This window comes from Gavia stellata, chromosome 7 (genome assembly GCF_030936135.1).
Source record: "Gavia stellata isolate bGavSte3 chromosome 7, bGavSte3.hap2, whole genome shotgun sequence".
Classification (NCBI taxonomy): domain Eukaryota; kingdom Metazoa; phylum Chordata; class Aves; order Gaviiformes; family Gaviidae; genus Gavia; species Gavia stellata.
In genome coordinates this window covers 41,305,753-41,329,780 of record NC_082600.1, presented here as the reverse complement: position 1 = coordinate 41,329,780, position 24,028 = coordinate 41,305,753, and the positions used below count along the sequence as shown (strand labels likewise).

At 41.8% G+C, this 24,028-nt stretch overlaps 1 protein-coding gene across 1 annotated transcript; it reads left to right on the top strand.

The window, feature by feature from the left end:
• The first annotated feature begins 637 nt into the window (after positions 1-637).
• On the top strand, positions 638-23,255 carry MIDEAS (mitotic deacetylase associated SANT domain protein). Its single transcript, XM_009807337.2, has 12 exons — positions 638-2,107; positions 7,752-8,072; positions 9,044-9,389; positions 9,868-9,934; positions 15,175-15,317; positions 16,191-16,294; positions 17,688-17,763; positions 19,270-19,358; positions 20,475-20,624; positions 20,826-20,993; positions 21,396-21,595; positions 23,015-23,255. Exons 1-12 carry the CDS (start codon positions 650-652, stop codon positions 23,229-23,231), a joined length of 3,339 nt encoding a protein of 1,112 aa, XP_009805639.2. The 5' UTR covers positions 638-649; the 3' UTR covers positions 23,232-23,255.
• The last annotated feature ends 773 nt before the right edge of the window (positions 23,256-24,028 follow it).

Sequence of the window (24,028 nt, the reverse complement as noted above, 5' to 3'; positions counted from 1 at the left end):
GAAAAGCGGCCTGATGTTATTTTTTTGGCAAGTCATGAGGGTTTTTTTGTTTTGTGTTTTTGAGCTCAGATTAAAAACAGATTATTCTGACTACAGGAAGACATAGAAGTAATTGGCCAGATGAGAGGGAGTTTAAGAGAAAAACCTTCAGGATGAGCTTGAGTGATTAGTCAGAAGTCTGTGTGCAACTGGGAGTTGCATCATGCAAATACAGCGTGATACCTGTCTTGTAAAACTAAGTTGTTTTGGTTTAAATTCTTCTAGCAGGTCAGATCTATTATTTCTTACACGTATTATCCTGATCTTAATTTCAGTGGGAAATAGGACAGAAGTACACGTTGTTGCTTATTGCGTGAGGGTTTATATGCCGGTTATGTCTGTTGATGATTCATTGCAATTGCTTCTCTATTTCAGGACCTGTAACTAAGTGGACCCTACTGACCTCTGAACCACAAAGGATAAGAGTGAAAAGAAGTGGGAGAAGCACACGAAGAAAAAGGAAGTGGATGCACTTTCATCTGGACTTCTTTCCTGACCTTTATTACTAAAACTGAATGGAAAAGAGAGACTTCCGTGCCTTTCCTCCCCCAGCCTCAGGGATGGGTGGATTGTAAATACGGTCTGTGCAGCTGGGAGAATAGACTGAACCATGAATCTTCAGGCTCAGCAAAAGTCTTCAAGCAAAAGGGCTGGGAAACGAATTGCCTATTTTAATGAGCAGGAAATAGCTGTGTCATCAAAAGAACCACAGCAGCAGCTTAAGGAAGGACAGTACTATGGTCACGGAGGGAATATACCAGTTTCCCAAACTGTGGAGATTTCTCACGCAGGAGGATTAACAAGTGCCCCAAACAATGTTGCTTTGATGAACTCTGTTTACAATCAAGATAGGGGAGAATCAATGATGATGTCCCAGACGGTAGCAGCTGTCAAATGGCAGAATTCACTAATGGGAAACCGGTTGCCAGAGAGGGGTGAGAGCCACTGGCAGTCTCCACCTTCCATGTGGAACCACAGTATGGTGTTTGGAGGCAACCCAAAAGGACCCCACTCTAGTGCTGGTGCCCCGGGCTTCTATGGCCACCCAGAGGCCCTTAAAAGGAATCAAGAGAAAGGAGTGTTTGTGTCACAGCTGGACTTGTATGGAGATGCTGTCCAGCAGATGATGTCCCAGAAGGCTCAGCTGGAACAGCAAGCCCTGGTTAGACAGCAAGCTCAAATTAATTCTTTTCATCAGATGCAGAAACAGCAGCAGCAGAATCAAAGTCTGCCGTTACAGCCTTTTCAACTTGCATTTGGTCACCAAGGCCAAAAGCAGGGTCTTCCTGAATTGTTGCATGTCTTTCAAGAAGCCCCAGCTTCTTCCAGTCCAGCATTTACTGCTCAACAAAAACAGCAAGCTCTTCCCCAGCTACAGTTGTTTGAAAATTTCTATCCTCAACAGCAGCAACAGCAACAGGCTGCCACACAAGCCTTCAGTCTGCAGCAAACTACTTCCATAGCACAGCCTCATGTGGCAGCTGCAGCACCTCAGCATCACATGATGGCACACCAGTTTCAGCAAACAGAGAGGAACCAGGAACTATTCAAGGCTCTAACAGAGCAGAACCAACAGACTGTGCTACCTCAGACCCAGATTCCCTTTCCAAGAAGGTCACGGAGACTCTCTAAAGAAGGTGTCCTGCTGACATCTGCAGGAGAAGTGTTGGCTTCCAAGCAGGCAGAAGAACAACCTAGCAATTTATTTCTGCATCACTGGCAAACACATCAGCAAGAGGTCCCATTACAGCAGCTGCCTGAATCACTGGCCCACAACAAAAGTAGCTATTCACACCCCAAAAGAATGGATCTGGGGCAGAAGGATATCTTGGTCAATAGTGAGCTGTGCCAGATGGAAACAGACAGGCAAGCCACAGCCCAGAATGGTAGAGAAGGGGAGGAACAGGCGGCAACAGCTGAAGAAAACACTCAGAGAACTAATGATTTTCAGGGTGTCAGAGGTGGTGTAATCCAGAGTACACGACGGAGACGGCGTGTTTCTCAAGAAGCCAATTTGCTAACTTTGGCCCAAAAAGCTGTTGAGCTGGCTTCTCTTCAGAATGTAAAGGTAAGATATACATCCTAACCAATGTAGCATGTTTTAGACTACAAAATAGGGGTGAAATGAAAGGAATTTATGTACATATGCAGGATAGGATGGTATCTTGATGCAAGAAGTGTTGTAGTACAGCAAGGGCAGCTCTGGAGTGGTGGCATGTAAGTTCAGCTACTGTAATTCATAGATGTGGGAGAAGAGAGATCTCTTAGTGTAGTGAAACCACCTAAGGGCAGTTTTATTTCACTAATGTTGAATGTGATTTTAGCCCAGGGCTTCAAAATATGGACATTTTCAGCTTAGGCCTCAAGCTGATTAGGAATATAGTGAGACAAGTATAAACAGTTTACTTGGTGTCTTTTTACCAATTTAACATTCTGTTCCTTTTATGTTACAAGACTGCTGCTTACCTGCAGTTGAAGTGATTCTAAACTGTGCTGTCTAAAAATTACATAATGCAATTGACATGTTCAGTATTTCCCAAATATTAAAAACCTGAGGAAGCCTCACTTATGTGAAGAACTTACACCAGGCGTAACAAAGGTCTGTCTGATGCGGCATTCTGTTTCTGAGAATGGCCTGCAGCAGATATTTAGAGGTTGGTAACCTGAGGACAAAGTCTGCCTGTAGACCTTCTGTAGGGCTTGATGGGGAAGACATTTTGTGTTGGCTGATTAGGTAGTTCACTATTCTTATCCTTTTGGTGTCCCATAGATCTAAACTGTACAGTATGTATTCCATATAGCAAGATGACTGGGTTCAAAATTAACTAGCCTGGAGGAGGCAGGCGGTGGGATTTTGGAGTTGGGTGGGGGTTTTGTGAGGGTTTTTTTGGAGGTTTTCTTTCAGTTGTGGTTTGACTAATCTTTCATTGAGTGCCTGTCATGAGAAGTGAAGACACAGTTTTCTATGGAAGCTTTGTTGCCAGAGGCTGAGGAAATGTGGGTGTTAGAGCATGAACTACTTTTACCTACAGTTTTGCTGCTTGCGTTGCTGCCCAGTTAGACAACAAAGGGAAGGGAATTTATTCCCTCTCTTGCTCTCGTCATCATTTTCTTCCTAGTCTGTCTGTGGCCATTTTCGCAATTTCTTCCGTAGAGGGATGTGCTGTTTGAGTGAAAGAACTGAACGAATAAACAATGAGGCAAATATCCGTAGCCTACGCCATCTCTTGCACAGCAGACAGCAACCAGTGACTGGTGATGCTGTCTTCAATCCTTTTTGCTCTAACTCCAGTTGAACAAGCAGATTTGATAGAAAGCTAGTAGTAGTTAGCAGCGTGAGCTATTTGCTCATACTCTCCCAGCCACTGTATGTTTATATTGCAGGAAGGCCTACAATTCACATTGCAGTCTGATCACCAACACAGTGGCAAGAAAAAGCTAACAGAGAGTCTAGGAAAAGGCCCTAGGAGGTGAAGCAAGAAATTGGCCATTTGAAGGCATGTCTGCTTGCAGCTTGATTCATAATGTAAAGACCAAACAGAGAAGTGTTTTGACAGATGCTCTTTTGTTCTTCGCAGTTATGCAAGCAGCTTGTTTGCTTCCATGATGGCACCAGCAGAAGAACTCTTTATGTTTAGATCTCTTCAGGCTTTCAGGATGAGGTTTTGAAAAATGTTAAAATTCTCACCTGAGGTCTGATGGATTTTACATCTTTAAGGGGATTGGAAATCCTGTGAGGGAGAAAAAGAAAACACGTTTACAGGAGGAGAGTGGTCTCCTTCTCTTATCAGTGTCTTTCTGTTATAAACAACCTAGATGCCTTCTCTAGCGTAGGTTATGTGAAGAGTGTGTAAGAAGGCCATAAGATTAAATTATTGATGAAAGAAGACACATTCATAATTTGAACCAGTTGTTTGAACATTCCAGTGTAGGTGTGTGTACCTTACACGAAAACATTATTTTGGACAGCAGTATCTGTCTACGTGTAGTGTCACAACTGGTGCTTTGCACCGAAGCTGCCCATCATACTGTACCTGCCTTTTTCAGGTGGTGCAAGCTTATTGCTGCTTACAGGCTGCAGCAAATTCTTACGCTCTTAATTTTATGTTTTAATTTCGCATGTAACTGTTATATGCAAAAAGGTGGTGTCATTTGTTTTCTTTAATAGTGCAAAAAACTTTTCTCAGATCTGAAATGGCTGCCTTAAGGGTGTCTGGATTTAAATATTCCTTTATAGAAGGGAGACAGAGGTTTTAGTTACCTGGCCTCTTTCCCCTGGCACAGGGCAGGGCACCAGCTGCCACATACAAAAGAAAAAAAAAACCACAAGTTTTATTTGTGGAATTGCAGTTCTGGACTCACCTCCTTCATGGACAAGCTTCAGTTTGACTGCAGAGAGAAGCTTTCCACTGTTAGCAAGATGATGCAGAATGATGGCAGAAAGCACTGTATGGGCAGGTGTTTCTAAAAGGCTGGTCTGGTTTCTTGTCTGATCACAGCAGTGGCCTTGGAATAGTTCTTCCAGCTATCGCAATTGGGTTTTGTCTGTGGATTCTAAATTTCTTAGAAAGTACTTGAGGGGGATAGACAGGATCAATGCCAAAATGACTGATGGGTTTCTGTGGGTGTCCTGGACAACTCTAGATCACTAGTTCATCCCTCAGTATTTATGCAAGAGTCTAAATGGAAGTGCAACAAGTTGCACTTGCTGGAGTTATCCAGCAGCCCTCCTGCCCAAAATTCTACAACAGAGACGCTGAGCTAGCTGAAAATCCCCTAGCAGTTCTACAAGTGAAGGTTTTGTCCCTTGTTCAATGACTGCTTTCTGCCTACCTCTAAGCATAATCAAACAGTTGAGAAATTATTTAGGGATCTGAAATAAATAGCTTAATTCCAAAATCAGTCATGTCCCCTCTTAGTAAACCTTAAGCATGTGTGATCTTTCATGACCAGAGAAGCTTTGGTGTGGACCAGAGCATCTTTAAGGATGTCTCAACTATTTATATTACGTTCCCAGTGGTGCCTTCTCTCTATCTCTACTGCTGTTCAGGTCTCCTCCTTCCTCTTTTCTCTCAAAGGGGCCATCTCTCCCATCATCAAGGAAGAAAGTCCTTTGCTGGTTACCTCCCAATCTTGAAAACAAAAGGGGCATGGTTAACTGATCATACAGCCAAAGAAATGTGACATCTTTTGTGTGACTAGCTGCCATAATTTCCTCCTTGTAGTCAGGAAACTAGTTCATGTCTCTTGACCTACAGAGATCCGTGTAGCACACAGGAAGTATCTGAGGTTTATAGATTGGTCAGAATTGGTGCTCGTTCACATATTCATATTGCCATTACCTGTTTGATTGCTGTTATTCTCTCAGCTACCCAGAAAGTATGCTAGAGTGCTTGCACTAGTAACAGCTACATCAGGAGAAAAAAAAGTAACCTGATTAAAACCAAGACTTTTCTTGGCAGAGGTGTAAAGAATGTAGTATGAATGCACTGCTCCAAACAGTGGTGCAAAACTATCTACTGTGGATCTCACTGCCAGAAGAAGACTTCAGAGCTATCCCGGATGTTTACTAGGCTTCAGTAATAAGGTGATAACAGCATAAATTTCCCTGATGAATGGAGGCTCACCTATAGCAGCATGTGAGCTGCTGCTTCAGGTATAGTCAGGACTAGTGGAAGTAGGCATCTGTTTTCAGTAGATGACCTGTTTATATTTTTAAAAAGGCTTCCTTGTTAGTCTCTCTTTTCTGAAGTAGTGGAAGGAGGCTACAAAAGTTTACAAGAGCCCCTTACTATCTAGAGGTAGTGGTCCCTGGTGACATATCTGTCAGCATGATGAATGCCCTCCAAATCCAAAATGGGTGGTCTCATGGGAAAGTACAGGTGCATATTGCCAGCCTGGAGTGAAGGGAGGTCCTCAGAGCTCATAATTCCTCCTGCAGCACAATCTGGGGCAGCTGATGCCAGTTGTGACTTTTCAGTTGTGTGTTTCATCATTGTGTGGTGGGGGCAGATATCTCCAGTCTCTGTGAAGAGCAGTCAGACTTCTAAACTGCAGTGTCACTTATGGGATAAACTTTTCTCTGCACACTTAGCCTTACTTTAATAAAAGGTCTTGGAAGGAGGCAGTCCTAAATCTGCCTGATATGATTGATTTTATTTGCTCAAGCTTGGCACCTAGGTTTTTTTGAAGTCTTAGTGTTTCAGAGTGGACCTGTTTGCTCTTAAAAGCAACAAAAATTACTAGGACTCTCATTTGGAGAGAGGCCAGAGCACTAACTCCAGGCTTTGACCGATGCATCTTGTGATAATACAGTTGTGTTTCCCTCAATATAAATGTAGTATCAAAATGGGACTTCAGTCTAGTGTCCTTCTAACTATCATGGGTTGATTCTTCATGGGCCAGCTGGAGCATGTTCTCTCGCTCATCAGTGAAGCTGGCTTTCTTGATCTATGACCACAGTGAGATGACTGGAGGGGTGTCTGAATCCTTATGATAGAACCTGCTTATGCTAGCTTTTTAATCAGGATTAGGTACTCTTAATGGCATACAATAGATTTCTTTTTCGAGGACTTCAGTAAATCTCTGCAAAATTTTGGAAGTCTAGGTTGGAGACCTCTTGTCATACCTGAGAGAGAGTGTGCCTTAGTTTCCACCTACAAAACACAGTTGTTCAGGTAGATTCCTCAGTAGATTATGGCACTGAGGGAGGATGAGTTTGCATACCTAATCCTATCCAAAGGCTTTCCAAACAGAGCTCTAAGTTGGAGGGAAGTTCTGAAACACCAAAAGGAGCACCTTCTACAGCTTCTAGATTGCACTTCAGGGCGCAAGAAGGCCTTTTACATTCATGAAGAGAGGTGTTTTTGAAAGTTGTACTTTAACATTTGGCTTCTAAGTGAGCTGGCAACTGCTTTTGAATTGAGAGTGGAATGAACATGTGGATAGGCATTTGAAGGACTAGAAATCACTTCTCTAACACAGTACCTGAAGGTATTTGGTGTTACAGTATCCGTGTGTTTATTCAGTAACTCATCCTCCATTCCCATCTGCTTGGAGCTCAATTTTCTAGGGTTTCCCTGAGTAAAAGAAAGCAGAGATATGGAAGCTGTAATACCAATGCAAAAAGTGCCGGCTTGCAGTTATGCTTTGTTGATTCTGCTGAGTAAAAGTCTTTCAGGCTCAAGCCTGGTTACACAGGAAACCTCAAAGGCTCCAGTTATAATAAGGAAAGTTGCCTCTGTCGTGGAAGTCAGAAAAAATGCAGCAAAAAGCTGGCTCTGTTTTTTGTATGAGGGATTTAATTAAGATTATAATGGTTCAGTCTTTCCTGGAATGGAAGTCCAATATTTGAAATCAATAACCTGCAGGTTAAGATCATTACTAAAACTGAAGAACCTTTGTTGGAAGTTATATGGTAGGGCACAAATTCATCTGGAAAATAAAATATCAAACCATAGGTAGTGAAATGATACTTAGGAATGATGTATACAAATATTCTAGCAGTTGAGACTTCAGACAATCTTCAAGTAATTCCAAGAAATTTTGGTAACTCTTTTGTGAAGTATTCTTCCTCCTCCAGTAACACTTTTCCAAATCCATTTCAGCTTGCAAATTGCATTGAGAAACTTGATATACACTGAAAGTGAGATATCATCTGTTTTACTATATAAGTACTACAGAACTTTTAAAGAATCTATTTTTCTTCTCAGGAACTGGATACTTCAGAGGAGGAGAAGAGTGTGCTGATAGCAGCTCCAGGACCTACAGCTGTAAAAAGTGTTGTGGAATTTGCCAGTTCTTCACCAGCTCCAAAAAGAGCCCGGGAGGATAACAGCCTTGTGCCTCTTATCATTCCTGTGTCTGTGCCAGTGAGAAAAATTGACTTGCAGAGCATTGGAAAGGAAAAGTCTGAGGACGGAAAGCTCCAGAGAAGCCAAACGAATGATCGAGCTCCTTGTGAACGCAAGCCTTCTGTGATAGTCACTCGGAGACGATCTAATCGTAATATGAACATGGAAACCTCAAATCAGGTACGGATAGACTAAGAAAGCAAAGATGAGCCAAATCTGTTAGATTTAATAACAGTTTTTATCCATAAGCTTTTCTATTAAAGTAGTTTGATCTCAAGGCTTGGATTTGGAATAGATGTATTCTGGAGACTGTGGATTTTTTTCATCGTAATACTGCCATTTAGTTGGACATCACTGGCTTTTCATGACCTACAGCTAATGCTAATAGAACTAAGCAATGCCCCACTACTAAACAGTGAATAAAGCCAGATGGTCAATAATACTAGAATAAATAGCCTGTCTGAGTAAAGAGTGCTTTCTCCATATATACACAGATAATAATAAATTGTGAGTAGTGTACGTATCTCTGTATATGAATAAAATCCAAAGTGAAGATACATTCTCATGGAATTCAAAACTCTTACTGAGGTTCTGAAGGTCAGTACTTGTGTTCCCCTTCAGTGCTGTGCTGTTGAGTGGGTTTTTGGTTTTGTGGTTTTTTGTCTCTTCTGTTCAGAAGTACAGTAGAATGTTCAGATACCAGAGAAATGGCAGGCACCTAGGGAGGTTTCCCTGCATTTAAATGCTTGACCATCTAAGACAATATGGTTATACTGTCTTCAGTTCTCTTACTGTTATTTGGTGTCATTGTGTATCTGTACCAGGGTTCTGCTATACTTTCATGTCCTCTTTTAAAGCTACCATGAGGTTGTTATCTTTCCAACCAAAGGTTGGACCAGACATATGTGTAGTTCTTGTAAAATACAACTTCATAAGCACTCAGAGCTAGTGTTGCTACCTAATAGTTCCTGTGTCCTTTCCATTCCCCATTTTCTTCCTCCCTCTTTCCCTTTCTGCTAATTGTTGAGACACCCTCCAACTGCCCTATCCAGATTTTGAGCTACCGTGAAAGAATGTTGTTATCTCACTGAAGTTTTTCAAATGACCTGAGCTTTTAAAATGAAATTAAGTATGTAGTTTTTTTCTAATAGCATGAAGATGCTGTTCGAAAGGATGAAGCAGAGGGCTTTGCCCGGAAACCAAAGCAGCGGCCAAGACCTGAGCCGCTCTTCATACCACCAAAAGCTGGCACCTTTATTGCACCACCTGTTTATTCTAACATTACTCCGTATCAGAGCCACTTACGGTCACCTGTCCGTCTGGCAGATCATCCTTCGGATAGGAACTTTGAGCTACCTCCTTACACTCCTCCGCCAATTCTTAGTCCAGTGAGAGAAGGATCTGGGCTATATTTTAATGCTATCCTCTCTTCAAGTGGTCATTCGGTTCCACCTCCAATGACTCCTAAAAGTGGTCACAGAACTCTGCTTAGATCAAGTAAGTTCCACTTTATCTTTCCTTTCTTGGCTAATTTATGATTAGGAACTGTGGAGTAATAGGAGGAAGATCATGACTTTAGGAGGTGTGGTTATGTGGAACTGGGACTTCTTTGTGATAGTCTGGGGAGCTGGGATGGAGGAAATGCAATGTTGTTTCCAACTGCGCATGCATGTTAAGATGCATCCACAAGTAATCTGCAACACCCCCTACTGACGTTCTTAGGAATGGAAAAGTCAGTTCCTCCTCTATAATAGATTGTCATTATCTTGAACGGAGGGGACAGTAAATAGTTATTACTAATTAGTTATTACTAATATGGTGACTGGAAGGTAAGTTCTTGGTCGTCTTAAACTCCTTTAGCATATGGGTATCTTTTTTGAGAGATGGATAGCTCTGATAGTTTTACAAGCTGTGTGAAGAATGTATCTCAAATGCGAAGATGAGCTGTCTGAGCAGTTCTTTCTTTTCCTTGCAGATAGTTCAGAAGTTACCCCTCCTGTTCTTACAGTAGTGGGGGAAGCCACCCCAGTCAGCATTGAACCGTAAGTACCCAGTAGATTCTTAGCCTGGTAGTAAATGTGCTTCTTTTCTTCCTCCTAAACCTTCAAGCTGCTCCCTGTACAGTTGATATATCTCGTAGAAACATTAAAGCTATTTCTATTAGTTACTCAAAATACAAATTGTCTTTATTAAAAATTACTCCATAAGATAAATAACGTTTGTTTGGGCAAACGCACCTTGTAATTCTGATGTTAACTGCTTTCTGTTACTGCTCATTTGCCTTTAGGCTGAAATCCTACTGGTTAGCTAAAGGTGGATCAGTCCTGTTTTGTTGTATACAAACACTTCTTTGTATGCTGTATGTTTGTTTTAGAGTGGGGAAATAATGCTCCTTTAGAGGAAGGCCAAAACGTAGTATGGAAAAAATGTAGTTAGCTCTCGCATGGACTGGTCAGATTGCAGGTTATCCATGCGGTGTGTATTAGCTGCAGTGCAACTGTGAACATGACTTTGCTCCCTCCTGGGCTACCTCAGTCTGAAAGCACTGCAACAAGTTGCATACAGTGTGTGTGGCCTGAGCTAATAAGCCTCATTAGTCTTTTCAGCTGGCTGTGTGCTGGGAAAGCTCAGATGTCTGTGGACCCAACAGCACTAGGGAACACAGTTTGGAGATACTGAAGCTGGAGTTACGAGCTTAGGCTTGGTGCCAGTCCTGCTAAACCTGAGCAGAGTAGCAAAAAAAAAAAAAGAGTAGCAAATGTCTCTCACAGCCCTTGCAAACCCTCTGGGAGTGTTATCAGCTTGAGTTCAGTGCTGTAGAACTACAGCAAGGTAGTTCCAATTCACTATTATACCTAGGTTAATGAACTCTTGCGAAATCTAAACATGGAGGTGCGTGGCACGGAAACACCCATATGGCATAAAAACACCCACATGGCTCTGCATTGCTGACTCTGTGCAGTCAGGAATCTCTGCTCTAATGCTGCAGTGTATCCTGTAACATTTGAGATGTTTAACTCAAACTCTTCCCAAATAAATACCAGGCTGCTTTTACTTTTCTTCCAAAATTACTTATATTCTACAATTTAACTGGAGCATTTGCTGTCAGTTTCTTTTCTCGCCCTTTTTCCGTTCTGCCTTCCTGTTTGAAGCTGAGTTCTCTGCACTTTTGGCAGCAGGCTGTCCTAAGCAAATGTTGCAATTGTGAATGAACCTAGATTATTCTTGTCACCTTTGCAAATCCCTTCCGTGCTGAGCCCATTCATGGAAATAAGCACATCTGGTGTTCTTTTAAATCTGTTTTGAAAATGGCTTAATTAATCTTTTTGTTGTTGGTTCATTGCATACCAATCTAGGGTAACCTCTTCTTGAACAGATACTTTTTGTTTCCCCCAGGTCTTGATCTTTGACCTCTCTATGGTGCAATTATCTTCAGCTGTTACGTCTGTTGGTTTAAATTGCTGAAGTTAATGACACAAAGTTAGCTGCAATTCTAGTTGTGTGTGAAAATTTTCAAATTTGTTGCTGGAAATTTCAAACCATAGTAACTTAGTGATGCAAGTTCATTTCCTGTTGCCAAAGGGAGTTATGTGCAAAGAGTTGTCTTGCTATCACTTAAGTCTTCCTGAACAGATGTGTACAGAGGTAGATAGGTTTAACTTTTAACCAGGATAAATTAACAAACTGGTGTCATTCTGTGTTGTCAAAGTAATTACTTTGCTGCTCTGAAGCTAGTTTGTGCAGCACTGTTGTGGTCAGTTATGTAGACATATCTTCTATAAAGGAAATATGGCAGGAAGCACTTTTTTAAAGAAAAAGTGTTTAATTCGACTTGTAGTCTTGGCTCTGTCAAAAGCTGACTATAACTTGTGATTACCCGATATTGCGTTCTTAATTGCTTGTGTTTTGCCAGACCTTCTGCTAATGCTTCTCAAAAGGTCATTTCATTGCAGAGATTTGGAATAGGAAATGTGATAATGAAGCTTAATTCTTCTACTTGTGAAGAAGTAGTACAATAGGCAGCTGGTGTCACAGATCTGTGTGTCTTACTGGTTTTGCAGTTCAGTTGCTTCCAAGTCACCCCTCAGCTAGCCAGCCTCAAGTATAGCTGTGGTGCATCAGCTGTGAACTGCCATCCCAATTCACAGCCTCAGTTCCGGACGTTACCACACTCAGCTGTACACGGGAGTGTCCCAGGAGCACCATCAGTGCTTACAGGCAAGAGCTTTTGCTGTACTGAAATCTAGGCTTCATCAGTAAAGGATATGTAGTGTAGCTTGAATGGACCTCTGGATGTCATCTGGTCCAAGCCCTTGCTCAGAGCAGGCCAAACTAGATCAAGTTACTCAGGTCAACTCTTGCTGTGGAAATCTGGTTTTTAGACATTGCAGGTACAAGGTCTAATTCTTAGGCTTTTCTAGCCTAGGGATGCCATATTCTAAGTTTGGTTTGAAGATAAAAAGTAACTTCTGATAGCCCTTCAAGCCCACGTTCTTTCCCTTCAGCTTTTCCAGTTTCCTCTCTCCCTCTCACAGGTGAGGCCAGAGAAGTCTGTGTCTTGGGACATAAAATCTTCAAAATTTCCCAATGCAGTAACAGCCTTTTTATCTGTTGCCAGTTGACAGCAAAGTGTCAGTTTCTGTCAGTCATCCCTTCTAGGGTGGATCAGAACCCATTACTCTTTCTTCCACTGTGAAACTGCATGCTGTAACAATGAGACTAATCACAGTGAGCAGAATACTCCACATTAACATCATTCTTCAGTCCATTGCAGTGTGCTGAAAGAAGGACTTACCAGGGTGTTTGTTTCGCTTTGTTTTTTAGCAAGGTCTTCTCCTCAATCTTGCGTGTAATCTCTTGCTTTTTATTTTTGGTCTGGATTGTGCTGTTTCTGTCCAAGACAATCAAGACAGGTGAAGGAAAAATGGAAAACTATATAGTGTTATATTTTTAATAGACTTTTGTATCTGTAAAACACTCAAAACCAAACTTCGAGGTTTTCTTGGAGTTCTTCATCCTTCATGCAGGTTCCACTTTCAGTGTGCATTTGAAATTGAATTACTTTTGAGAAGCAGATCCTGAAACAGTTACAACCATGGGCATCAGAGATGGGACATTTTCAACTGCCTTAGCTCTCCCCTGCCCACAGCCATGATGTGAGATATGTAATGTCCCTATCACTTTACCTTTGACAGGTATTGGAGATACTGTTTTTTGGGAAAATGTCAGGTAGTATATGGCAGCCTGTCTAAAATTTTCCTGCTACACATGTCATGCTGCATGGCATCTTGTCATCACCTACTTGGAAGGAAGTTAGCATCAGTATGTGCATCTAGCAGATTCTGCTTGTCCAAGTAGGAATCCCACCCTATCAATGTTGAGCACCTGCTGAATGGGTGGATGAAGTCAAAACAGGTGTGTAGGGTAGTTATCTTCTGCATCTCTTCATTTATACACATGTGAATTGTAAACCATTCCCCTCAAGTGTGAGGAAGTAGATCTGGATCTGCTATAGATGGAAAAGAAATAGTTTGTAAAATCTCTTTTTATGTGTGTTTGAAGTCAGCCATTTGTTTTGAATGCAAGCTTTTCCAACTCATGACATCTCATGATGCAGATGCTTACTGACAATAACAAAGTGATTGTATTGGGCAGAAAAAAGGGAATGTTTTCCTTCTTCCCCTTCCATAACAGAAAATGATACCCTTTTTCTTCCTTTTGATACCACAGTCTTCTAGAGTATCTCTCTGGGTTTTTCCATGGGTTATATGTGTTATTTCAAGGCCTTCCCACACCTTTTCCAGACTCATGCTTTCCTAATAGGCATGCGTGTGTCATTTCAGAACAGCAAAGGACCAGAAAAGTCTGGAGGCTGGCATTTCTCAGATGTTGTTGCTACTATTCCTTATTGTACTAGATCATGCTTTTTTCATCTGGTAATTGTGTTACCCCTCATGCTGGGGGGGAGCCAAGCCAAGACTTGAGAAATATAGCAAACCTTGCCATGGGCAGAGTGTTTTACCTTTTTTCTAATGAAGCAACTCCAGAGCTTAATCATCTTGTGGGCACTGCCTGATCTTACTCTTTGGGGAAAAAAAAAAAAAAGAGCTTATTTCTCCACCCTGTACTACTTCAGGAGCTACCAGTATGGTGCTAGTTGACTGACATCTGAAAGAGGAACGTTCTTCCATTAGGCATAGCTATCTTACTTCAGAATAGGAGATTTTCATTATATTCTAAGTGGTCTGAGCAGCAGCTGTTCTCAAATATCTTGGTTTTCTGAAGGGTCTTTGCTAGATGAGTTTGGACATTTCTTTTATGCTCTCTTCTGGACCTCTGAATTGCATACATAGTTGCTATATTACTTAGAAAGTTGTCTTTGGACTTACGCAATATATTTTACATTGAGTTTGTGTAGCTACTGCTGTCTCTCTGCATATTTTGTCACTGAGTAAGAGATACAGAGCAATGACAAAGGACATCCATGCTTTTACTGCTTGCAGTGCTATTGGTGTAGACCTCCAGGCCTCCAAGTCTGGTAGAGCAGTCTTTCAGTGGTGGTTCTTGCCTATCTCCATGCACAAAATCCTGACCGCTAGTACAGAGTAGAACCTCTGTGGAAGCAAGTATAGTGCTCTGTGTTGTGAAGAATCATGTTGTGAAAAATCTGTCCATTAATTCAGAATCTGAAAGTATGGGGTTGTTGCTAAAAGAATGGGATTTTTTTTTTTTATACAGAATGAGCAATACAGCTTTCATTGCTTTATATTTTTCATTTCAGTTGTTAGAAATAGTTTCTAGAAGATACTAGCTTGCATCAAGGTCATAAAGGACCAAACTTTGAGACTGACCATGCTTTGAATGGGGAGTTGGACCAGATTGGCTGAAAAGGACTTCTGGAGACTAAATGATGTGATGATTCCGTAGTTATGGCTGGCAAAACATTAATACTAAAAAAGGCTCACTTATCTTATGCCTGAGGAGCAAGCTTGCCACAGGACACATTCAGCCTCTCAAAAAGTGGAGTAGTTATTAGGAGATTCTAATTTAAATACAATTCCAACCATTATTGATAAGACAATGGAAACTGGTAATGGACATAAAACCTCTCACCTTTTGAGTCATACTTATTAATGTAACCTACAACACCTGAAAGCTGTTCATGTTATATGCAAGAGCCTGCTGCATTTCAGTGTCTGTGTAACTAGTGCTTCTAGCAGAGATGGAGAATTTCTGGACAATGTAACAGGGGCCTGACCATTACTTTTTACCTTTTCTGCAGGCGAATAAATGTAGGAACTCGCTTTCAAGCAGAAATCCCATCACTCCAGGACAGATCTCTGGCAGCAGTTGATGAACATAAAGCAGAGTTGGTGTGGCAGCCGTGGGGCGATCTGGAAACCAACAAAGTCACCCAAGAGAATGGTAAGAATGTGGAAGGCTGGTAAATGCGACTGAATTGTCACAGTTGTAGTAGGGATAACCACGTATCTACTGTAGGCATAACTTAAAATCTCTCAGAGCTGCCAGTCAAGTGACATGTTTGAGTGGCCTTGAGAACAGTCTTAGGAGTAAAACTTGTCAGGTTGTGTGTGGCAGGGGGGAGGTTGATTTTTTTTTTTTTTTTTTTTTTTTTTAAATTGAGATAAAATGGGACCATTTGTTACCGGTCAGGCAAAGAGCAGCTTTTTGCTCAGTGAAGCTTCCTTCTCTTTGTTAACATTTGAAGGCCACATGCATTCAACTTCTGTATTTTCAAGGGATGTTCTAGACATAATAGTATTTTGGAAAAATCAAGCTGTAGACAGAAGTCAGGATGTGGCAGCTAGTAGCTGACTTGAGTAGCTGTCTGCTGTTGGTGCACATGGGCTGTGGCATGTATAAATCCTGAAGGGAAGAGGAAGTGGGCAGGCTTGGAGGAAATCTTTGTGATGAAAGAGGAAAAAAGGGTATTGTGAAATGGAAATTCACAATATAGTCAAGGGGGGAAATTCAGGAAATCTCTGAGGTGAAGGGAGATGGAAAGACATTATAGGAGGGAGAAGAGGAGATTTGCAAGAAACTCCATGTGTACATAGGCCTGCATTTAGAGTAACGTTGTGTGACCTTGCAGTCTAATGAGTTCTTGTGTCCAAATTTGACCCAGAAAAATTTGCAAGGACATTCAACTTCTCTGAGAGTTTTACTTTATGTTATGTCTAGCTCTGCTTCAAAAGAGCTAAGTAATGATGCGAATCCTGTCGGAAACTCAGTTTTAATCTTCTTATCTGAATTTGTTTGGTGCCTCTGTGGAAATAGTGGAAAACCTGCTAGCTGCTGCCTGTTCAAGCATTTTTCCTGGGGCTGGAACCAACCAGGAGCTGGCGCTGCATTTCTTACATGAAGCAAAGGGAAGCATTCTGGTGAGTCTTCCCAGCTTTTCAACTTGATGTGGTCAAAGATGTTAATGAAGGCCAGGTAACCTGTCCTTCCTGAGAGGAGAGCCTTGCAAACTCCTTCCTGTGCAACTGGCTCCCACTGTTTAATGTCCCTCAGAGATGTTGCTGTCCCTAAAGTGGGTTCTGCCTGATGTACAGTGCCATGTTCACTTACTATCTTGCATATTTCCAACTTTGACAAGTTTGGCTTTCTAACAAACAGACTGACAGTCTACCAGGGTGAGTGAGCTGAGACTGCTAAACGAATCTTAAATGTCTTCCCAGATGACCTTGTTGGAAGGAAAAATAAGAGGCTGGGGCTGAAGCTGAGACTTTTAAAAAAGTGCAGTGTCTTGCATCTCTTTTGGCAGATCCATTTAACTTCTCTGTGCATGTCTATAAAACAGCTGTGCTGCTAGTTTTGTGTCAGTATTGTAAGACATGATACGCTTTCATAAATGCCCTTTGACAACCCTGGGAGGTAATATCAAAGAGGAAAGTGTAGCATATGGGACAGGGTCATCATCCTTTTATAGTTCTATGATTGATTTAACCTGGCATAAATCACCCCTGTGGTCAGGAGTATCCCACACTTTTGCCTGGCTGCTTGTTTCCTGTCCCCTGCAGTGTGTCAGCATTGACACTTGTGAGACTGTGTTGACTTGCATTGGAGAAGAGAACAAATAAAACTTTTTGTGTGCAGGTGTTAGGTTTCTGCTAGATGAGACCTCAGAACCAGCCCACCATTGTGAATGCTGTTGCTGCCATTAGGGAGGAGCAGGGCTGTCCCTGGCAGCAGGAGCTCACTGTTAAGGTGGTTTAAATTGCTGATGGAAACACGACTCCATTCTCTCCTTCCTGCTAACTTTGAAAGCACTTCCAGTTTAAACGCAAGATAAAAAGAAGCTTGAGAGGGGTCTTTTTTGTGTGGAATCTCTGTCACATGACTGCTCTGTTTTATTTTGAAATATTGCTTAGTTAAGTGAGAGAAGATCACATTGACTTGGATGTTTAAGACAGATGTCATTTAGGGCAGCATTTTTGGATGTGAGTATGTAGCTTAGGCCTTCAGTAAATGAGAGGGAACTGCTGCATGGTCTCTGTCTATGGAATTAACTCTCTCCCAATACCGTGGTGGTTGTGTTGGAAAGGTCAATTTGCAGAGACGTGAAGAGGTGCCGAGAGCTTACCCACTTGCCTGTGGTACCCAAGACTCAGTGGGTAGTCAAGAATGTGATTTTAAAGTTGTCCCAAATGTTAAACTGTGCTACGGTTCTTCTCAGTTAGCTTGCCAGAAAGGAGAGGATTAACAATTGTCTGATCTTTGTTTTAAATACCCCAAACATTAAATTAATTATTTTATTTGTGTTTATCTTAGGGAGCTTTGACCCAACTGCTACTGAAGAGGCCAGTACGATCACCTACCCACCCTTTGGCAGATTATCACTACACAGGTTTGTTAACCAGAATAACTCTGTGCTGCCTGTTTATCACAAAGGAATTCTTCTATCCATTTCTGCTCTTTTGAGGAACTCTGTAACATTACAATAAGATTAAAAAAACACTTATCTCTCTGGTAAATCAAATTATGGCTTGCCAGGAATTTTGCCTGTGCAAATTACGACACTTACAACGTAAGAAACACTGCATCTCTTGGAACGTGTGCATGTGTGTATTTGCATATGTGTGTGTTCTGATTTCCTTTTTGGGGAAAAGAGAATGTGATCCCTTACGCTAAGCACAGAGAATGAAGAAAGATAGCTAGTACATACAAGAAGGGCTGTGGTAACGTCAGAACCACAGCCTCTCTGGCATCAATTTCCAGGGTGGAGTTACGAGGGGGTTTTATGGGAAGAGTTTTCAAGCTGGCTGAAGAAAGCTCAGCCAACCGTTGATGCCTGTCAGTGTTTCTGCAAAATTTAAATGCTGTAAACTGCCTTTGTAGTCTTGTACCTAATTAGAAAATAGTCAGCCATATGACACCAAACTTCAGTGATTTAGAGTGACCCTAGCCACCTGAAAGAGCTGATGTAAGGTGGTAGAGAGACATCTAATAGCTGGCGCCACAAAGCATAGAAATTACATTTCGTCATTATTACCCACTCCTACTGTAATGCTTGGGAAAAACTACTTGGGTAATATCTAGAAGGCAGGAGGAGATTCTAAAATGTGCTTATTATTAGAGGCAAGGGTGCTAGGATAGTAGGAATATTTGAGATGTAATAAATCTTCAAGTACAGTGGATTGCTGCTGAAAGAGAAGATCCTGTTCTCCTGCATCACCATTTCCCTTGTATAAAATCTAATGACGGGGCCACCACAAAGTGTGCCTATTCACCTTGCTGTTTTGTTGGAAAACATTTTAATTACCTGAAAGGAGGTTGCAGAGAGGTGGGTGTTGGTCTCTTCTCCCAGGTGACTAGCGACAGGACAAGAGGAAATGGCCTCAAGTTGCACCAAGGGAGGTTCAGGCTGAATATTAGGAAAAATTTCTTTACTGAGAGAGTGGTGAGACACTGGAACAGGCTGCCCAGGGAAGCGGTGGAGTCACCCTCACTGAAGGTGTTCAAGGAATGTGTGGACGAGACATTGTGGGACATGGTTTAATGGGCATGGTGGTGTTAATGGTTGGACTTGATGATCTTACGGGTCTTTTCCAACCGTAGTGATTCTATGTGATTCTGTGTGTAATTGACTGGTGTTTGCAAGCTGAACTGAGTTAACCTGTGTTGGTGAGTACTAGATCTAACACAAAGGAAGTGATGAGAGGAGGGCTGAAGTGGAGCAGTAGGGCAGGGTTTAACAGCAGTCTGCAGTTATGCTGGGTTAGGTGTGATATGAGACTGCACCCTCACATGTGTGTCTTGGTCTTATTTAAGGCGAACATGAAGAAAAAGTATGTAGAAGAGTAAACATCTGAAATTGCAAGGGCTTTGGTTACAACTTTTTTTTTGTCTACAGGATCAGACAAGTGGAAGGTTGCTGAAAAAAAACTTTTCAACAAAGGCATTGCAATCTACAAGAAAGACTTTTTCTTGGTCCAAAAGCTTGTAAGTTACTTTTTTTAATGACAGCAATGATACATTCTTACACATTTGTTGAGCATTTAATACAGGGAGTTCAATCTTGATTCTTCTGAAACCTCAGTATTAAGCAATAAGTCCTGCACTCAAAAGATTTCAGAGAAATTTTATCATCCAGCATAGCATAAAATATCACTAGATAGCTAGAACAATAGTGTTTCTTTTGCTGTTGTTGTTTACTTAACTCTTGTACTTACTGTATTACTTCCATTAGTCCACGCTGCAGATATCACTTCTACAGGGCGTATTTATAGAGTGCTGGTAATGTTCCAGTACGGCTTAAATGGCTTGCTTATAAAACTAAATAGAAACACATCCTTGCTGCTGATGAAAAGGACCAAAGAAGGATATGTGAATGATGCATCCTTTAGGATCTCTCTTTCCAATTTTCTGTGACAATGATAGTAAAAATGATCGTTCCCAACTATTTTCATGAGTTATGACATTTCAGTGGGGTTGAACTCACTGAAGGAGAGTGCAGGACTGGGAGCTGCATACATATGTCCTGAATAAATTCCCAAAAGGCATTTAAGTTACAAAAGGTCAGAAGCTAAGAATATACTCCAAAACTTCCAGAAAAATCACTGATAGAGAATATGTAGATGGTCACAGGTCTGTACTGATAATTGTCTACCACCATATGTGTATGAAATGCATGTGGCCAAAATGGGAAAGGGCTGCAAACCTTCTTTTCCATTTTTGGATCGGTATTCTGGTCTGGTCTTCTCTGAAGTGCTGCTAGAAAATAGAGCTCCTCCATAAAACTGAAAGGCTGCTTTCAAGCCTGACAGCTCAGTTGGAATGTTTTGGAGGCCAAGAGGTGCGTTAAGCTTACAAAGTGACAGGTTCTGTCACCTTTACATTGACCAGCTTTTCTTTGGAAAGTTGGTCCTGTAGTTCTCAGTGAGTAAGACAGGGCATACAGGCAAGTATGACACAGAAAAGAAGGCTTTAATAGCAGTTATGGAATGGAGACTACTGGGGAAAGAAAAATACAGTGTATTTATTGCACCTTTAGTAATTATTTATACGCGCTCTTAAAATCATGTAATCTATTGGACTTTTATGTTTTTTAAACACCAGATAAAAACCAAAACAGTGGCTCAGTGTGTGGAATTCTACTACACTTACAAGAAACAGGTGAAAATTGGTCGGAATGGCACCTTAATCTTTGGGGACATTGATGTTGCTAATGAGAAGTCTATGAAAGATGAAGCTGAAGTTGACATCAAGGTAACTTCCTAAATTTCTCTCACCTCCTTTGGGCTGTGGTGTGAAGTCTGATTTTTGTCTGTCTCACTTGCTGGTAAAATCAAAAGTAGAAACAATCTGGCTAGTGTGGAGGAGTCCAGACTCACAAACTTGTGTCCTGTGTCACATAATGACATTTACTTACAGACACCAAATTAACAGTTCCTTTATCTTCTGGTGAAGAGTTCCCATAGGTTTGCACGTGTTCTTCCTCCCAGAAGGGACATTTACAGTGAAGATCAGGGGCATGTGGAGGAGGAGGAAGAGGAGGAAGAAGAGGAGGCAGAGGAAGGGTTGGATAACAGAAAGAAGAGCACAGTTCCTCTCAAAGATGAACAGACACTACAAGATGTAAGTGCTTCATTGTGCATGTTGTGCTTCCTATGCCACCTTCACTCTGCAACTAGTTTAGAAAATACCAGGTGGACATTTCCAGATGTAGAAAGTTTCCACCTCTAACTTCTCCCAGAGCAGGAGACTGGTCTGAGGTAGCTTGGGGTATTACTAGCGACCGGCCTTTGTGCTGTGGTGGGAGAACTGGGGTGAGTAGGGGGAAAAAAAAACCAATATAAGTCTTTGTGGTTGGTGCACACATAGGACCATGATGAGAAGCGTCCTGAAAATACCCTGAAGACTTTCTCGTTAAATAAAACCTTGATCTGGAATAAATGAAGCACAGGAGCTCAGCCATTGTTTTCCTTCTGATGGTAGGTTTAAGTTTTGTTTGCCGTAACTGTTCCCCTCTCTCCAAAGGCCAGTGATGCCAGTATGAGGAATCAAGAGGCAACTGTCACAGGCAGAATTGGAAGGAAGCCAAGGGAGACAACAGTGAAGCCTCGAAAGCCTATTACTGCTCCGGTGCAGAGGAGGAGGCGGAAACAAAAGATAAAATCAGATGCTACCAGTAAAACTCAGAACACAGAAAACATATTTCCATGTAAAAAATGTGGCAGGTAAGAGCAACTCTGCTTCCAGCAGTAGTCACAGAATTGCAGTAGGGCATCTCCTGTGGAAGCTTATTCTCAAATGAGCTTTCCTTCTGTCTATTTAGGGATAATAATTTTAATGACTTATTACCCCAGTAATATTTGTAGATTAGGGTTTTTTACATATGTTGATATTAAGATACTACTATGTGGATAATTACCTGCTGCTGACTGGTTTTCCTCACATGGAATGAGACACCACCTGCATCTCATCTGTGTGCAGTATTTGATGTTAAGCTGCACTTTCAAACAGCTGCTGTATTGCCCCTCTGTAATGCCTATGTTTTTGTAACAAGTAATTTCTATATATTTGCTAGATCATGTATTAAGAACATGGTGTAGACTTACTTATGAACAAGACACTACCATTGTTATAGCAGCAGATATGAGGCCAGTGGGTACACAGTTCATCTGGTTAAACTTGCACCCATCTTTTGTCTGTAAAACATATTTGTCTTTCTGCACATGCTTCTAGTAGTTTTGGTAGGTTTGTTGCCAACAGATTGATAAATGTCAAGAAAATTCAGTTCCCTACGTAAATGGCTTAATCTTAAAGCAATAGAGAGTATCATAATACCAATGGTTATCCCTTTATTTAAAAAAGGCACCAAGCTAGGGGATGGCAAGAAAATGCAATCTCTGTCTAGTTACATCAGCAGGGGTGATGACGGATTCCTGCTGTGGCTGGGACTTAGCTGGTCCTGCCAAGGTGTCCTGTCTCTGTGCCCTTGGGGAGCATGTGGCATCGGAAGGGGCAGTGCTGTGAGAAGTGAGGCAGTTGGGATTTGGTCCTGGCCACTGACGAAGGAGAAGCGGGCAAGGATTCTTAATGCTGTCTAAACTTGTCTTGTGGCATTTGGTGCCAAATCCAAGCAGTTAATGGTGAAAGGTGAAGGAATTAGATAATAGAAGTGCAAAGTTAGGAGGAAATAGCTCAAGTGTTTCTAGCTGTGTGGACAGGGCTCAGGAGTGGTATTTGGCTGTTGTTCACCTCCGTGTTTATTGTATTTTTGCAGCATAGGGGGAACGCCTAAAAAACAGGGCCCTGTTGTATTAAGCAGCATGTGCGTATTCGGGATAGCAGCGCTGACCCTCTGAATGTAGAAAATTTAAGAGCTGAATGAGAGAGAAGATGAAATGGCTGTATTAAGAAATGGAGCAAATAGTTTGAGGGTGCTCCGGCTCTCCTGCTAGCGCTTCACTCGAAGTGCTGACACATGCAGAGTCAGAAGTGGCGTTTGCTATAGGTGCTCTATTGCAATGCCAATGTGAGTTCCTGTGCCAAAGCTCACAAAATTGAGGCTGCAGCAGCAGAAGCTTTTTTTGAGAATTAATGAAGGAGGCTGTAGGAGAGACCAATGCTAATATATATGTGTGCTTCGTCAGGGTGTTCTACAAGGTGAAGAGCCGCAGTGCTCACATGAAAAGCCACGCGGAACAGGAAAAGAAGGCGGCCGCACTGAAGCAGCAAGAGAGAGAAGCAGCAGCAGCAGTGGCGGCAGCAGCAGCCCACAGCCAGGCCCAGCAGGAAGAGAGCAGCGAGAGTGGGAGCAGTAGCAGTGGAAGCAGCAGTGCGAGCTCAGATGAAGATGGAGAAATATAGCAGCAGACCAAAAGTGGAAGGAGTAGCAAGGCTGGACCCAACCTCCCTTTTGGTGGTCTTACTTTTTTGCTTGCACTTTTCTTACCTGAACTGTCAGGTCTGTTTCAGTGCTGCCGTTTCCTCATGCCACATGTTCCACTTCACCTTGCCAGTACTGACCAAGCTGGAATGGTGGATGAAAAGAGTTGTTTCAACTTGGATTGTTGTTTTTTTTTTTTTTAAACAAATAAGATTTCTATTCTATTTATAATGATACCTGAGGTACATAATAGAACAATGTCACCTGCAGTGGAAGTAAGTTCTCTCTTAGGTCAGTCAGACCTTTCTTTTTGTGCTTGTCAGGAATCATGATAACAGGACTCTTGGATATAAAGGTTTCCAGACCAGAGCGAGAAAATGATGCTCTGCTTGGAGCTAAGTGTATCCAGTTACTGTGACACTGCTGATTTCTAGATGTTTCCTTTCTCAGCAAGTTCTCCTTCCTGTTACACTTTCCTGCCTTTCTTTCTGAGCATTTATTCAGGCAGCCAACAAGTTTTGTGGAAAGATGGTGTGCACTTTTGGCCGCTGCTTCACAAAAATGAAAAGTGGGATGAGCAAGACACTCTTCTTCCTTTTGAGAGGAAGTTTTATTTTTCAAAAGGAAGCCTGAGGTGGTTTCTTTTATGCCATTAAGAATGCAGCAATGGATATAAAAATATCCTGTGGGATTAGAGTAGCCACAGGCCTTGTGGCCTGTCTCGTCTTGGAAAACAAAATAGTCTGCCTTTGATTAACTTAATGGAAAGTAGTGTGAG